At 36.6% G+C, this 18031-nt stretch overlaps 1 protein-coding gene across 1 annotated transcript; it reads right to left on the bottom strand.

Moving 5' to 3' along the window:
- Nucleotides 1–8000: 8000 nt before the first annotated feature.
- LOC124358450 (circumsporozoite protein-like) lies at nucleotides 8001–17012 on the bottom strand. The gene is made up of 2 exons (XM_046810745.1): nucleotides 16826–17012; nucleotides 8001–8164 (listed from the first exon to the last, which is right to left on the bottom strand). Exons 1-2 carry the CDS (start codon nucleotides 17010–17012, stop codon nucleotides 8001–8003), a joined length of 351 nt encoding a protein of 116 aa, XP_046666701.1.
- Nucleotides 17013–18031: the final 1019 nt, after the last annotated feature.

Below are 18031 nucleotides of genomic sequence, written 5' to 3'. Positions count from 1 at the left end.
CTTAAGTGTAACTTACAACGCCCCTATAAACCACAGTCAGACTTGTCTTCTCTACTCTTCAATAACTCTTTCCTTGTCTGAACCTAACGACCTTTTTAATTAAAAGATGTTACAATCTTTTTGTTTCGTCAAAATCAATTTTTTGGGTGCTAATATTGGAACTTTGTGATGAATTCCTGCTTCATGAATAACTATCCCATCTACAGAGTAAATATCTAAAATACGTTTATGAATATACACATGATATTAGATAAGCGTAAACACACGTCTTTTCGCAAATTAGTTAGCTTAAATCATCATATATTTGGCCGTGTAATAACACCCAGATTCAATCTTGAAATGTTACTATAAATTCGCTTCTCGTAATATGAAAAATGTCTCAAAAGGTTAGTATGGTGTAATTAAGGAGACTGTAGGATATGTGGTTTGACAGATATCGTGTGCATAGACAGAAATTGAATGTCGTCATGAACTGGTCAAAGAGACTGTAACAATTACTCATTTTAAAATTTACTTTAATAATAATTTATGTTTATCATAGTTAAAGCTTGGAAAATAGATCGTCGTTTACTACGATAAGTGCTTAGTACTAAGAAAAGTTAAAAAATATACATTTTAGTTGTGGGGAAAAAGTCAACTGCAGTAACAATTACGATGACACTTTTCGACAGTTTGTAAATTTATCAAAGACATCGCAATTAGAATTACGAAATTGCTAATCGCCGTGCTTAGGCTATCCTCCGAGAACAGTTGAAAATACCTTTCTTAGAATATTTGCGTAACCAATCGTTTACATTCAAGGAAATCCGCGATCTGTCTGATTTGTAACAGAGTATTTGTGAGTATTGTGCACCAAGATTTTCAATTGGGAATTTAGGTACCACATAAAAAAATAGATGTATCTCTCATACACCTTTTGTCAGTAATATTCTACTTTAGGCTTTGACTGGATATATCAAAAAACTAAAAATGATGTTTTATAATCCGATTTGTTTGGACTATTTTTTGTATAAGTACCCTTGGTTTACCTCGGTAATATGCAATTTTAAAACTTAACTACCAATATTCTTATCAATTTATTTCAACACATTAAGTGTTTGATATATGTGGTTACATGGATGTTTTTGCTCGGTTTTATAAAAAAGTACAGGTCTACATCAACATATATTTATCTAAAGTACACATTCAATTGACCCTATTGAAAGTACTGAACAAAATGTGTAAATTTTTCGATATATGAGCATAAAAATAGGTTTGGTACATGATTACAAGGCTTCATTATATCGCCTTACAAGTGCCATTGAAAGCTATGAAAGTGTTATAAATTATTATTATTGTATCAAGATAGACAAAGCCCCTTTAATTTGGCGTAAAGATTTTGTTACATAGCTAAATAATTAATGTTATGTTATGTTTCCACTGAGAAACGATTATGTGGTGAAACAAAAAGTGGTGGGCTTACCTATTACTTGTTTGGATAAGTGAAAACGGTACCTGTTAAATACAAGTAGCAGTGAAATTGGTGAACAGGGAAAACTGTTGTCACTTTTTTAGTATTTGTTATGCTGCTGGAGCTTGATAGTGTCCATTTCAAGCTGTGAGAAGTGAAATAATGCTCTAGCATTCATGTTAACCTATTATTGTGTATAGTCAAATCAAGTACTGTGAACATAACTTTTTTATGAATTAAAATCAGAAAGTTTAATTATGAACAGCACATATATATTACACAGATCAAAATTAAATAATTATATACGATTTTAGGGTACTTATACCGATGTTATACCGACCACACCCTATTATTTTCCAAGAAAGGCGTATTTGGTTGTGTTTTGTTCAACAATGATATAGAACCAACTGTAGTGAATACAACTCAAACATTGTTTACTCGCACGACGCTCCCTACAAAGCCCCGACACACTGCCAACTAGACACCGCCCGGATGCCGGCCCGCCTCACTGACGGCGCGGCGGTGCCTGTCAGTGTCTGCTAGACGGACATTCGCGGCGTCGCACTACTCTCTCTGTCTACTGCATTCCTGTGCGGTCTATCTGTTAGTGTTGATGAATTGGATATGTTGCTCAAGACATGATTATGTATTCTTTTGAAAACGCCCCGTTTGGAAATGCACAACAAGACCATGCTTGAAGAAGGTTGGCTTGAGAATTGAAGATTGTGATCGCTGGTAGTTTCATATACAGCTGGGCGTACGAGCTGACGTCAGTTAAGTGAGGTGAGCTGGAGGGACCGTCAAAAACTGTTGTTGACTGGAACCATTGCATGCGCTAGGAGTACGTTTGTTCGGTTAAATCACGAAAAATCGGCAGGACAGGAGGAAATGACAGGATAGTTAATAATTTTATTTACGAAATGAAAAAAATAATGCTGTCCGCGTATTGCCAAAATAGTGGGTGTTTGGTGGTGTGTGTAGGGAAACAATTGAGAGATTTCTTGTTAGACTACATAACCGCGGAGTAAAGACATTATTGGAGCAAATTGCCCTATATATTAAACCAGGCAGCACTATCATATCAGATAGCTGGAAGGAGTATAAAACTCGCGAATTGGAGGACGCTGGTTTTACTCATTTCACAGCAAGTCAAAAGGATTTGGGGGTCAGCTACCCCATCCTTGGTACACCACCTCGGTTCTTACCTAGCTGAGGACATGTGGCGATCAGAGGTGACGTCAGAGTGCGGCGGCAATCCATTTGACACAATTCTTACCGGTATCGTCCAGTTCTGGTTGTCCCAGTAAAGCAGCACACCATCCTTAAATATTTTAAGATTGTAATTCATCAATAAAGAGTTGTGTTTCAGTTTGGTTGGATTAGTTTCTCTTTATTTTCAGAAATAATAGGGTGTGGTCGGTATAATACCAAAGCCCCGACTTTGGTTATTATTTGGAACACTGGAATATTGGTGGAAAGTTTGTATGATATAATCACAGAAATATCTGTTATTTACTATATTACATTATTAGCAATAATTTTGCAATGTGACTGCAGCTGCTGCCTTACATGATGTTTATTGTAATAGGTTCAAGATTTAATGGTCAATAACCGGAAAGAAACCAATGATCAACTGAATCATTTGTCACCAATAGTCAGATTTGACTTCTTGTATTTCACTAATTCAATTTCACTGTTTACTGGATGAAGAATTTAAAGGTTGAGCACATGTGTGTCAAATGCCATTATTCTACAGTTACCTATTCATGAACTCAACCCTCAAGAACAGGTCTTATGTTCGGTAGCAAGTAAAAGAATTATGCTAAGGATGCCGTTTGAAATAGATTGTCCACAAAGTATCTATCTCTGGAAGTGTCTATCAGAAATTCTAAAGTGTGCTCTAAATGTTTGTAGGTTTGACAGGGGCTCTTTATAAATTTTATATAAAACATATATGTATAAAGTGTTATATGTAATTTTTTTTATTAAGAATCAGAGAATAAAGCTACATAGTTTGGAAGTAATAATACAAATATATTTATTTCTACAGCATATATTATATTTAGTATTAGACATGTGAAAAAATATATTACATTAATTTATTTGCATTATAATAAAATATAAGCTTTATCAACAGTCTGAAATAGCCGAATTGTAGGAAATTTAGTCGTGAAAACAAAAATATATAGTGTTTATGGGACTCAGAAATAAAAATGGAAATAATGTTTATGTTTATAGAGAAAAGAGCAGTGGCAAATTTTTACCCATTTTCAGTTGCTAGGCAACACAATGAAATAACGACAATAAAATTAACTCTCGTGCAAGTTAATGTGATTTTTTCTACCTTATTATGATGTTAGTTGATGTATAACAGAGTACAAATCAGGTTTTTATAAAAAAATAGATACATTACTTCTACTTCAGATTCATCAAAGTCAGTCATGTCAAATACCATTTTAATGTAATGAATATCACTCAATATACAAGGATAACCCATTCTGAAGTATTATACAATCAGAGGTCAACGACGAAATCACATCTGGAAAAACCACACAGATTTTAAACTAGAATTAAGATCAAATAAAATTCAAGACCTCTAAACATTAAAATAAACTCATAGGCTTTCGATTAACGTAAGCTTTATTATTTCTTTTTTTTTTTTTGTTTAAACGGTCTAGATGATAAGGGTACGTTTATAAGGCGTTTAATAATACACTCCACCTCCGTGATCGTGAAGAACCAAGACGCATCGGTACTATACTTTTATTTTAATTCGGAACATGGTAAACTGGCACTTTATGAAACCCGTAGTTAGTTTACATGTCCTGTGACGAACCAAAATTGAAGGGGGTTAACGTTTTTATAAATCAGGTTTTTGGCGGCCGAGTCCGTGCTGCTCACTAGCTATGGAGTGGTGGTGGGAGGATTGACCGACAGTGGCGCTGCGAGCGGGAGGTACGGTAGCTCGGGCTGGGAGCGCGCCGCGCCGGCTCGACAGTCGCTAGTCTGGACTCTGGAGCCGCTTAGGTTAGTACTACTTCTTTCAACAGTATACGTGCAAGTCAGTCTAGTCTAGGGTCAGTCCGGCTAGTGAGCACATCGCATCAGTCAATCTGGTAAGTGGACATATATTATATTCATATGTATATTGCGTTCAATTTAGTTTTACTTATAGCCAACTTAAATAGTACTGATTTAATTTTGATTCAAGAAAGACTAGTTTTATTTCTTTTCAGTGTGGCCCCACAATTTAGTCATGCCCCCAGTGAGCGACGTAGTGTTTCCTGTCTTAGTCTGTAAGAGCCTCGGTGCATTCCCGTTTAGCGTAGGCCCCAGTAAGGGCCTCAGTATCATATATTTTAATTTACTTTGAGAAAGACCCAAAAATTAATTTCGCTCTGATTATCTTACCCTAGGAATGGCTGAAGGAGTTTTAGTTTTAATTAAGATTCAGTGAGGCCCCAGCGTCGCCTGTTTCAGTTTACTTTTGAGAAAAGATGCAACTCTAATTTGTATTCGGTTTCAGCTTACGGGAAGTTCCCAAAGAGTTATAGTGACAAGCATAGGCATGTCCAGCGGAGGTGCCACCACTATATTGAGGTTCGGTCTGTACAGAATATGATTTTTACGCAGTGTTTTGTGACAACTGTAAAGGCCGCCATTCATGTACTGGCAAGCCAGACAGTTCAGCCTCAACAGTCCGCCGGAGACCGGTGGACGGAGCGTGTATGGGCTCCGGTTGGCCTGTCAGTTTGGACTGTTCAGGCAGCCGGTGATCGAACGAAAATCTTTTCGGCCTTCCGGCTGGCCGGAAAACAATTCAGGGAAGCCGCGTGTATGGGAATTTCCGACCACCTGATTACGAGCTAGCGTAGTTCTCGTGGGTTGTTGAGTCAACATGTCACGGTAAAATGTCTTAAATGTTTACATATACAATTTTATGTTCATCTATATGTGATGTTGTTTTTAAAATATTATCTAAACACTGCTTTTTTATTGGAAGTGACAGTTTCTTACTTTTTATAATATATTCTTATGTGTTATATCTATTTTGAATTTTAGTACTAGTTGTTGTTGTTTTTATAAAGCAGCAATAATTCTTTATAAGGCAAACCATTAAACAAATTTTCTTACGTTACACATGGTATATCTTACCTTCAAGTGATCCTTGTGTAAAACTTTGTAAATGGCTTCACAGGTTTTATGTATTATTATGCCTAGTGCTTGCGGTGAGATGACTGTAGAATATTTAAGGTCCTCAAAACTCTTCGCAGTAACTAAGAGTCTGAGTGTTGTTGTTAGACGTTCATGAGGAGATATCGCACTTCTCATCAGTGTTATTTTTTCAATTAAAGAAGCAACCAATGACAAAAAGTTTAGGTAGGTACATTTATCCGTTCGAAGGTAGTTGTGCCAATTCTTACGGATTCCCTTTAATTCACTTATTAAATTGACATGTGAGTACCTACCCCTCTTCGACAACCACTGTTTATACCAAAACTCACGTTTTTTCACCTTTTCTTGTTACCATTTAGGACTACCGATAAAGTCAAAATGGCATTCGCATCTTCATCACTGGAGGACATTTCAATTACATAACACGCATTGCAAGTAATTCACTAAACATAAAATACCGCTTGCCGGACTGGATTCAACTAAAGGTCCAGGGACTCCTCTTGTGTTGCTATCGTGAAATAAAATTTCTCGTGGCGAATGACTTCTTTTGCACATTCCATGAATATCCTCAAATTGTCTCCTTTAAATTGTCGGAAGCTGGTGGCCCCGACTAGTCCTCCATAGTTTTCTTTAAAATAATAGTTATTAAATAATTGATTGATTCATTATTTCGTTTCTCTCGTACGAAATTGTTTGTCCCTATTTCTTGATCTTAAAACTTTCTGGTCGTCCGGGTAGGATATTAAGTTTTTAATTTTATTGCAACTTTCTCTTAACATAGTTTGATATTTTTATGAATTCATTTTATTTTAATTTATAACATTATTTTATCCTACAAGTGTTTTAATACATACAGATTGAATTGAATTAAATTTTAACAGATTAAGTTTTATATTTGTATCGAAACACAATGGTGAGGATTCTGTACTAGTGTTTAATGTTGAGGTAGTTTTAAAATATTGGTGATGCGGAGTGTGATGGCTCGGGGCAGTTGCTTGGAGATTCTTCATCATCATTTACACAATGTTCCTCCACGAAATACTGATTATTTTCTTATACAGCCAATGGCACAGTAGAATCTCGGCTGGTTGATGACAAAGTGTTAGTAATTCGCTAGATGATGTTGATCCCCCATTGATCGCAGTACCTCTCTCCACCAATGACACATCGTTGGGATCCTTACTGGTGGATATCAGGTGTCACGTGAAGATGGTGATGGCGCCGGCGGCGAGTATAAGTGTACGACGTTGGATCTTTTAACTGATCTAGCTCAGAAGAAATTGTTCAAATTCACAGAGATATAGTCTAATTTATTCAATTATTTCTTTAAAATCAGAACTCTATCAAGTAACATTTTGCTTTTATACAGGATGTATTGGTACACTATTTTTACAATTATATCAATGTTGCTATGGTAAAATCAAATCGTCCGATAGGGCCGAAACTGAAGCATTCCTTCAGCACCGAATTATAGCAGGAACAGTCCGGTAACTCCGAATAAATACGTAACAATCCGCCAACTCTGAATTGTGATTTTGCCGCCAAGTCCGAATCTGAGTCTTTCCGTGAACGTCGAATATTGGACTCGCTCCCAAGCGGAGAGGTATACGCGCAGTCGATGAAATGGGAGAAGGTTAGCGGAGAGCCCGCGCAGGCCAGTGGGAATCACAGTGTTCAGGCACAGAGTAATAAGGTATATACCTTATTATTCTGTGGTTCAGGTTCAGGTCAGACTGCGGCGGGCGTCGCAACAGGAAGGTTAAGTTAACTGGTACTTCGCTCCCTCTAGAGAAGCATGTTATGAGATACATATAAATGACTCAGAGTACAATTTGAACGGTATTTCTTCTACGTCATAATTATGTTTGAAAATTGAACGACATTGTAAGAAATAATTTAAAATCTCACGTGGAGCTTGAATATTTAATATGTACATTTAATAACATCAATTGTAGTCACATTTCACTGCATCAATAGTATAATCCTTATTATCATTATTTTTCACTACAATTATTCTACGTAAATGTTATAAAATTTAATTTTAGGAATTTGTGTTGAGGCTACATAGCAAATTCCTTGGTGATATATGCATATGATTTTATCTTTTCATGAGCACATCAACTTTATAGGCACATATTTAATCGTTTGTTTACATGTGGCCTGTAGTTAATAGTTAGTTAATCTCATTGTAGTTCTAGTATGGGCTTAGGTATTTATAGAATATTCATGGTTAGTGTAATATTTTAAAAACTAGGTAAAGCAATCTCTTAAATTTAGATGTAATTAGTCCAAAATAACGGTCCCATGGAATTTGTCACTGGCGCAATCTGGAGTAAAATTTATATATTAATGTAAACGGGTCTGAGTTGGTAGGCTAGGGACACACAGTCCCGGTTACCGGGATGCCGGTGATCGGCATCCCGGCCGGGATTGATGAGAACATATAGTTTGTTGAAGAGCGCACACACAATGCCGGTGCTGTGCGGCAAAAAGCGTGCCGGTCCAGACCGGCAAGCATGCTACCGGTGACCGGGAGCCCTGCAGCCGGTGAAAACCGGGTTGGCAATACAAAACACTTGATATCTGTCGTGCGTGCTCACACAGTGCCGGCCGCCGGGTCCCGATTCCAGTCAAGTCTGTGTGTCAGTGGTGTCGTTTCTTCTGCACTTACTGATAATCTTTTGTTTGTATTTTTTCTTGCTATGTGTCGCCTCAATAACACTAACAGTTCGTCAAAAGATTTTATTGACATCCTGTAGAAGCCGAAAAACTTTGTTTCATAAGTCCGAATACTCTCGTAAAATTTTCTAAATCTTTTTTCAGCTTTAGCATCTACATTGAATGGATGAACCCAATGTACCCTATTTCGTTGTTTTGGTAATTCATTTAGAGCCTCTAAACAACAAACTAACTTCACTTTGAATAGCATGATTCGTTCCGAACAACACACTCAAAGGTTAACTGAGAGACAATTTGATGTTTATCGCCGGGACTGTGTGGCCAGCACACAACAAACCGTTTACCGGCAACCCGGTGGTCGGAATCCTGGTAACCGGGACTGTGTGTCCCAGGCCTATATGTTCTCATCAATCCCGGCCGGGATGCCGATCACCGGCATCCCGGTAACCGGGACTGTGTGTCCCTAGCCGTAGGTAAACGGACTGTAGGTCCACATAGTAAAACTGTCGGGACCATTTCTTACTCACTTCTTGAGAGGTGGACAGTGGGTCCACGGTTTCGGCCTACTCACTTGTCGTATTCACTCTGCAGCACTTGAGCGGATGTTCCAGATACACTATATCTGCTGAACATTGTTCAGTAGACTACAGAAGAAGGCCGCTACAGAAATAATTAAACTAAATCTAAATACATAAAACAAAGTCGGGTTGGTTACACCATTTATAACTTAAGAGTGGCTATAACGAGTATAATGGCCTTTGCTTTATTGGATTCGTATTTTCCCCGACGAAGAATGGTTAAAGTATTGTATAAAAACACTTCAGTCAACTGTTCAGTGTAAACATTGTTTTATGAGAGCAAAATCATATGTGTAAATTATTTCATCTACTATTTTCAATTTAGTCTTGAAAGCATACAAAAATATTCAAATAAGAAAATTAAAAGTTGTGGCAAAATCCACTTTTAACTGTTATATTTGAGCAAATATTAAGTGTGCAATGCGTCATGACTACTGTAATGCAGATACCAAAGCAACATTTACTATATAAAGTTTACTATAAATTTAAAGTATGTTATAAAACGCATCGTGAGTTGACTTTTGACAGAAGTCTCAGACTTTTGTTTGTATATATATATATTTCATTGATTGAGGAAACTAGGCAACATCAACTAAGTCACAAAATATATCAAGACTGAAATAAATTACAATGACTACAAGTGTACACTTTTAGACATATTCTTTCAACAAGGAAATCTTAACATTGACGTTGGATATATAATTCACTGCAACGTGAAGTGCTCATAAGAAAGCCTAGGAATTTGTGTGCGAAACCGCGGGGAACACGAATGAGTTTTAACATGAATTGTAATCGTGTACCTTTTCAAAATCTTACAGCATTTGTGTTTTTATTCACTACGATATTCCAAATCTTAAACGGTTAACGGTTAACAGTTTATTTTAAAGAGGAATAAATCTAATATGGTTTAAGAATGTATTTAAGAATTTGTTGCGTTCGAAGTCATTAGTAACTGCTAGTAAAAAAAAGTATTATCTCCTGTCGTTCCTGGATTACTATTTGAACGAGTTTTAAAATATGTCGAAGCTGCATATAGCGATGAATAGCAACTGGAAGTTTTAAGGAAACTTAAAAATCTCTTGTATCCGGTCTTCGTCCAATGGCGCAGTGTAGCGGGTACGGCGGTTATCGCAAGATAACCAGATCAAGCAACGTCGAGCGTGGCCGCTGCTTGGATAGTTGACCGCTGAGCGATCTTGTCCTTGCAAGCGGCCCGCCTGCCCGGCCATTGGTGGTGGTTCGGAAGTCACCTTTAAGCCGTTGGTCCCCAGGTTAAGTGTTAGAGAGGGCTTCTTAGCCCTAATTTCGCCTGGTAAAATAAGACATTCTTTACTTTACTTTTTCATCGAATTGCTGTTTGAGTGATATCTAGAATCTATCGTTAGTGGCATACAATCGCTGTTATTTCTCTGTAGGCAGATAAGTTTCGATTAGTTTTTGGTTTATAGGCCAAGAGCCACTATTTAAGGTAATAAAATATTTGGTCTTCGTATGGTTGTGGTTAATGTTATATATCTATATACGTGATATATTAAATATACAATAAATTGTTGTTTTAATTATTAACAGTGTTAATAAAACAATAAACTATCCATTTCAATTAACTACGAATAAGTGTAAGTGTAAGATTATACTTGCATATAGGCTTACAGTATCATGCTAACCATGGGCCAAGAGAAGGAACAATTTATACAAACTTACTGTAGATCTTTATTATTAATTAGTATATAATTCCGAATATAGTAATATAGTGTTGTGTGGAATTTGTTTAAATATAATCCCAGTTAGTAATGTACTTCATATGTGATAGTTTAGGTTTGAGTACGGTATATTTTTATAATATTTATAATATAATAACATTTATATAATATTATATAATTTATAATATAATATTTTTGTAATTATTAAACGATCAGTATATTTGTGGAGAAATTTTTCAAAACTAATGACTGCTCCTTATAAACCAAGTTCATAATAGGAATGTCATCTAGAATAAAACATGGCGGGTTAATAAACGAGGTTGTAATAAGTACCGATTGTAACATTCCAAGAAAGAGGCTTTTACTTATTTATAACAAAAACTAATTCAACTTGATGTAATTACAACTGTATAAACTTTGTTAAATGTCTACACAAACTAACTCACATTGACAAAAACTTGTTCTTTATAATGCCATAGTAATAATATATACATGAAAGTACCATTTTAATAAGGTTACGATGTTTTAATATATTAAGAATGACAAGAACATATCAAACTACGTTATGTGATATCAAGGCAATATATTCCAGGTGGTTCATCCCCCAACTACTGTTTTTTTTTTTTTCGTGAAGGTAAATCTATTTTCAGAAATGTGATAAGGACCGTGAGAACTCCGGTGTGGGGAGGGAGAGTGGCAGCATAACTTCTGCTCTTGCTTCCTTTTCCAATGTCACAGTAACCAAAATATATCCTAGATAGACTAATTACGAAAATTTAATAATAGTATTGCAAATTAGAGATAAGCTTATCGTGAGAAGTTTTTTTGGGTTTTCGCTATCTCAAGCCGACTGTATAAATAGACGTTCGTATAAAAGAAAGATTCAGTTTATTCGAGGTAGTCGCTGGAGTCACTTTAGTGCCCTCACTTTAATTTATGGAGATAGTTCGTAGTGACCGGGGTGTACTCTATGTACACAACAATTTTATTTACAAAAGTATCAAATTACAAAACAATATTCGATATTTGAAATGTAATATGAATACATGTTTAAGCCGGGCATGTTTTAATGAACAAACTGCTCAAGTGACCAACACAGCCAACAACGACGATTCTGATGAATTGGCTGTAGAACTTCTACACTTAAAAAATGAACTCAAGGCCCAGGCAGTTACTGACCAAAGGGCGCCTAGAGTTATATTTGACGATTTTTGTGTAAAGTAAGTAATAATTATCGTAAAAGTATACGCAAATTAATAAAATATGCCTAAATTTGAAAATGGTCAAGCTAAATTTAAATGTAACTCCCATTATTTCTTAGCTCTACTAATTAGTTGGTCGTTAACTTTCAATCTCGGGTATCTAAGACTTTTATCCTAGTGTATTTAAATTCAAGGCTTTGCATAATTCAAGATTATAGATGTACACAACCTTATTTTACATACAGTTTTTTAAAAACAGTCTATCATACTATGATCATTTCCATAGGTTTCCCAGAGTACCTTTAAGGATCGGGTATCCCGGGGTACGCTCAACGATATACAAATATCGTCAACCGGAAAAACCTGCCAATACCTCGATCCTTGGAAGAATTTTCCACCATACTCCTTGGAGACCAGTGGAGACATCTTTCTATCACCATCGAGGGTGGGGACGAACCACTGTTCCTAGGTGTCGTTGCCGGAGAGGTTGAAGAGTGGACAGCAGCCATTTATGTTTCACAGCGACTACGGACTGCGCTGGTAAACACATACAACAATACACATACAAACAAATGTTCCATCCACATTGATGGAACATTTAAATTATTGCCCGAACAGCTGCATGCTTATCAGCTGGTGACAATCCATGGTGAGTTCTTGAATCATGTATGTATACAGAAATTTACTTGTAAAATAATATTCATACGATTTATTTCTCATATTTACGTTTAGAACGGTTGTTCCTAAGATTTATACACGAGTCAATGGTGGAGATTCAGATTGTAGTTTCTTATGTGTGATGAGAGGCATATCGTTTGTCCGAAATTTTTCCTCCTAGTGTTAATTTGTATGAAATAAATATACCTTGATGAAGGCAAAAGATAAATAAAAAATAGGCTACTCTTGTCCCTCAATTTCCCGTTACCCATTTCTCTCTGTCTACCATCATCCCTCTTCCACACATTTATTCTATACTAAATGGACAACTATTTTTAAGGTGAAGTTAGAATAAATAGTATAACCGTGTGATTAATATATATATATATAATATATATATATATATATATATATATATATATATATATTAATATATTAATTAGAGATAGATCGATCGACGAGGCTATGCATTCGACGCAGAATGTGATATTATTTTACAATTTGGTACAAAGTAAAACGGCTTAAGATAAGGATAAGATTTTTTACGAGGTGTAAGCGAAATCTATATTCAGGCATCGAATTGACACGTGTGTTTTGTTTTAAAATAACTAATTTCTTAAATTATAAGTTTATTCACAAATTACGTTTCACAACCATTTCCAATTCCAACACTGCACCGTTTTAATTCAATTATTTACCGATAAAGACACAATATTACAGTTTTTTAAACACATTAACATTACGTAATAATTGAAAAATTTTTTTATACTTACACTTTTCTCGACAACTCTTACGCTTTAATGCTAACGGCTATTCACGATTTAGGAAAAGAGTGATTATCTCTCTAAGTTTTTATTTGTGTTTTATTTTTAAAAGTTCTAAAAACCAATTTTACCAACATTTCACTATATTTTTTTTTGTTTTTAAGTTTTTGTTTACAATGTTACATTTGTATGTTTAACCTGTTAAAATTAAAATATAACAAGACAAGTGTATATTTATTAGTACACAAATAAACTTCAGAATTTTATGAAGACAGCAATTTACCGATTATTTGATGAATAGAGTATAAAAATATTTGTTACGAGTTTCTAAGGGAACGAATGCTAAACATAAAATAGTACACTGCTACTTTAGAAACTGCCAGATGTAGGGTTCAGGGAGATCGAGGAGAGAGATATAAACAGATGGGACAGATAACTAATTGACGACACTTGGGGTGGAGTGGAATGTGCCAGCGGGATGCTTATCACTGAAAACAGGGAACGGCGATGCGCATGCGATCTCTAGTGGTCAGAGTTTGCTACACTGTTGCAAGCTCAAACTTAATGTCTCCCTCCCTCCCTCTTTTCCTGTCTTATCACTCAGCGCCACTTCCTGGTTTAGAAGCCGCCGAGTCTTCTTACCTACAAAGTATTAGCATGGCAGTAAGTGGTTCCATAGCAAATACATTATCATTCTCTAAAACAAATTCAAACATCACCTTATATTAATGGACATCAACATAATTCGAAATTATTCGAACTAGAACGTAACCGGAGGTCGTATTTGAATTATGTACACGTGGATAAGAGGAATTAATCGATCCCGTCCTTTATAGCATCACTACGAATTTCTAATGACCTAATTTGTTAAAAGCAATAATCGCCTTTAAATATAAAATTGAATTTATTTATAAAATTAAAAGATGTAGCGCATTAGTCTATATTACATGGTTTTAAACTATTCTATATTATATAATTTGCGACTAAAAAGTTATTTCAGACAAACGATATGGCACCTACACAAGATACAAACACTGTAAAAATGGGACTTCTTAAAGACAATCAATGTGAATTCTTTACGCATTTTATACTAAAGCAGCATTAACTAGATATTATAATCTAAAAAAGAGGTCATTTAGAAAAATTATCAATTGTAATTAAAACTCTTAATGACCCAGGAAGTTACTAAAACTAACAAACTATTCTTCGTGTTTCAGCTGTTTCCGGTACCTTTTGTGCTTATGACGAGGAAGACACAGGAGGCCTACTAAGGTGTTTTCACGTTTTTATCCAATTCATTCCAGATTGGAATCCGCAGATCATTTTGACTGATTTTGAATTGGCTATGAGCAATGCTGCTCAGTTAGTATGACCTATGCTCGAGTAGCCGGATGCTTCTTTCATTTTGCACAGGTATATATAATAACTTAATATATCAGACAGTAACTATAATTATATTATTTGATAATAACCATCCCTCGAGATAGTACCCAAATTCAAGCTCAGAGCAGAGAGCGCTCTGTGTGTGCGTAACATTCGTTATTTCTAAGAACATACAGACTAAATTCCTTTTGTCTAACAGGGTTAACTGCACCTTTTCTTCGCAGTGCGCTTTTTTTGCTGTTAACATGTTTTTGGTGCTGTGCCTCTTTTATCGCAACACCTTATTTTTACAGTCAATTTTTAATATGCTGTATAAAAGAAAAATGTGGACATTTATTATCTGGTGACATATAATTTATACAAGAAAACTTACGTTATTTAGGCAATCTGTCGCATGCACAGGCAGCTTCGCCTTCAACACTTAGTGGACACCAACGTAGAGGCTGCTAAAACCCTACAGATGTTAATTTCATTAGCTTTGCTGCCTGCTGAAAGAATAGCACTTGACCTCAGGGTCATAGCTCACTACTCAGTGCTGCACGGTCTGGCGGCCAGATTCAGGATACTGCTTCGGTAAGTTTATCAGGAGTTTGGTTTTAAAAGGTGTTTCTCGTCTGCTCAAAATTAGTTTCTTGTTAGAATTTCTATATAATCACTCTGCTTCCATCAATTTTGAAAACCTTTACTTAAAATTTATCAAAATTTAAGCCTTCTTGAGTAATTTTTATGCATTTTGGTACAAGTACTGTATTTTATGATTTGAATTGTACATTTTTATTTCTCCAAAATATAGTCACAACAATATCGGTATGACAAATAATTTTTTTCGATTGTAACGAACTATGTCATGGTAGAATTTCTTTTTTATATAGTTCATAGAGTTTTTTATGTATATTGCAGCTTATGGAAATTGTCTGGATGCGGATAGGATGGTCATTGGGAATCGATTTAGCCACCAGACCAACAACTCTCTGGAGGCATTCCACAGCATCCTATAAGGACAATGGGGCCACATCCTGGAGTGTGGAAGTTCCACGGTAAAAAGTTTTGCCATTTCTTTAGACGTCCTGCGGACAGATATAGATATGCAGACAGGAAATAAATATTTATATCCTTCCGGCAGACAAAAGAGAAACTGTGCCAGCCTGTTTGGTGATAGGTTTAAATGACGCTCAGCCAAATTCCATTATACACATAATATCATAGATCTTATTCTTGTTTATGTAAATAATTAAGTTTCATCCAAAATTTAAAGCTTATGCTCAGCAAATGACAATAAAATTACAATACTCTTTTAATTTCAACCTTGAAACTAAAATAACTATATGTTAATACTAAACAAACTAGGTTTTGTGCCTTGATTTTTTTATTTGCTTTTTAAGCATTACTTCTGCACTTCTACATAGTCTAAATAGACTATGTAATATTGTAACTACTCGTAACTAATAAAACGAGAAGTCTCCTCTTTTTAAAGTTATAGTAGTTATGGTCTACCATTATGCCTTCTCTAAGACATATTTTATACAAGTGTCAATTATCTGAGGTTGTTTATCTCGTTTCACAGATAACCTCAGAAAAATTGAAAATGCTCAGTGGCAGGACTACAGTCGAATGGCGAATGGCGTACAGCATATTCGCCAAAGAACGCGTGCCTACGTGCGCCAAGACGCTGCAATACACCAGGTGTCTACCATGTTAATCCAGGGAAGGTATAATGAGGCGCAGTTCCTAAAGCGCGTGTCGCACTATATACCTTGTCGTTAGCCGACACAATGAGAGCTGAGCGAGTGTGGCTGGCGGCAATCCTCGGCAATGATGGGCGCCGGTCATACCACCGCCACTTCTACATGCTGATTTCGTCCTGCCCCTGTGGTTTGTACACTTACTGTTTTCAATTTGTTGTAATTTATTTATTTTTGACACCTAACGAGGTCATAATTTTTACAGCAATTTTATATTCCAAATTTTTCTTTAAAGGTTTGTGTTTATTATATTTCAAGAAAACTAATGAAACTAGAATCCCTCTCTATCCTTGGCATACTTTTGCATGTTTTAAAACTCATTCATACTAATTTCGTTGTATGTTATAGATACAGCCACGAGCTGAGCTCATCTGACCTCCCCGCTGGAAGAAGGGAACTTTCTCCTCCTGCAGCAATAGTCGCCCCACCGCCTCCGCCTCTTGCAGCAGTACTCGCCCAACCGCCTCCGCCTCCTGCAGCAGTAGTCGCCCCACCGCCTCCGCCTCCTGCACCAGTAGTCGTCCCACCGCCTTCGCCTCCAGCAGCAATAGTCGTCCCACCGCCTCTGCCTCCTGCAGCAGTAGTCATCCCACCGCCTCCTGCAGCAGCAGTCGCCCCACCGCCTTCGCCTCCTGCAGCAATAGTCGTCCCACCACCTCTGCCTCCTGCAGCAGTAGTCATCCTACCGCCTCGTGCAGCAGTAGTCGCCCCACCGCCTCCGCCTCGTGCAGCAGTAGTCGCCCCACCGCCTCCGCCTCGTGCAGCAGTAGTCGCCCCACCGCCTCCGCCTCCTGCAGCAGTAGTCGCCCCACCTCCGCCTCCTGCAGCAGTAGTTGCCCCCAGTAGCGTAGCCAGAAATTTCGTTCGGGGGGGGGGGGGTCCGAAACCGGGGGATCCGGGGGAAGTTTTGTGTGTTATTTGCCAATGAATTCACTGATAAAAGGTTATTACCAAAAATATGGAGCTTTAGTAACTACGCCTTATAGAAAGTAGAAAGATGTAATAGGCAAATTCAACTCTCACAGCAACTCTAGTACCACAAATTAATGTTCTTGTATAGCTACAGAAACTTTACGAAGTTCGATTTTGGCCGAGTAGAAGGCACCAAAGTGATGTTGGATTCACTGGATAAGAAATAAAAAGAACATAACAGAGCTTCACTCAAGCGTATAATTGACACAACTATATTCTGTGGAGAAAATGAAATACCCCTTCAGGGACATTGGGCCACTGACGGCCGAAAACCCTTTAGAAAAGGAGGGCAATTTTCGAGCGTTGCTCGGGTACAGATCAAACTAACGGTCGGAAAATCCACCGGAAAAACTCTATTAATTAGAAGTTTGGCTACTTTGGATTTCACTGATTGAGGTATTTATGAATGAGTTATAATGACGATTTTTTGTATCAATACACTGTAGACGAGTATATAATTATCGAAAAAAAATCACTTTCTGTCGGAAATAAAATACACCTGAAAATCTCTAATGATTAGAACTTCAACTACTTCGGACTTCGGTTATTGAGGTAAATGTGGTATTTTTGATTGAGCTAGGACGACGATTTTTTTGTTATCATTAAACTGTACTCGACTACCTGTATAATTATCGAGAAAAAAATCACTTCCGGTCGGTAAATACTGAAGGAACGCTCTCTACTGATTCAAGTTTTGACGATTTTGGAATTCACTGTTTGAGTGGTTG

The sequence above is a fragment of the Homalodisca vitripennis genome, chromosome 3 (genome assembly GCF_021130785.1).
Source record: "Homalodisca vitripennis isolate AUS2020 chromosome 3, UT_GWSS_2.1, whole genome shotgun sequence".
Lineage (NCBI taxonomy): Eukaryota > Metazoa > Arthropoda > Insecta > Hemiptera > Cicadellidae > Homalodisca > Homalodisca vitripennis.
Note: the sequence above shows the minus strand (reverse complement) of the source record. Positions and strands in the feature narration are given on the sequence as shown.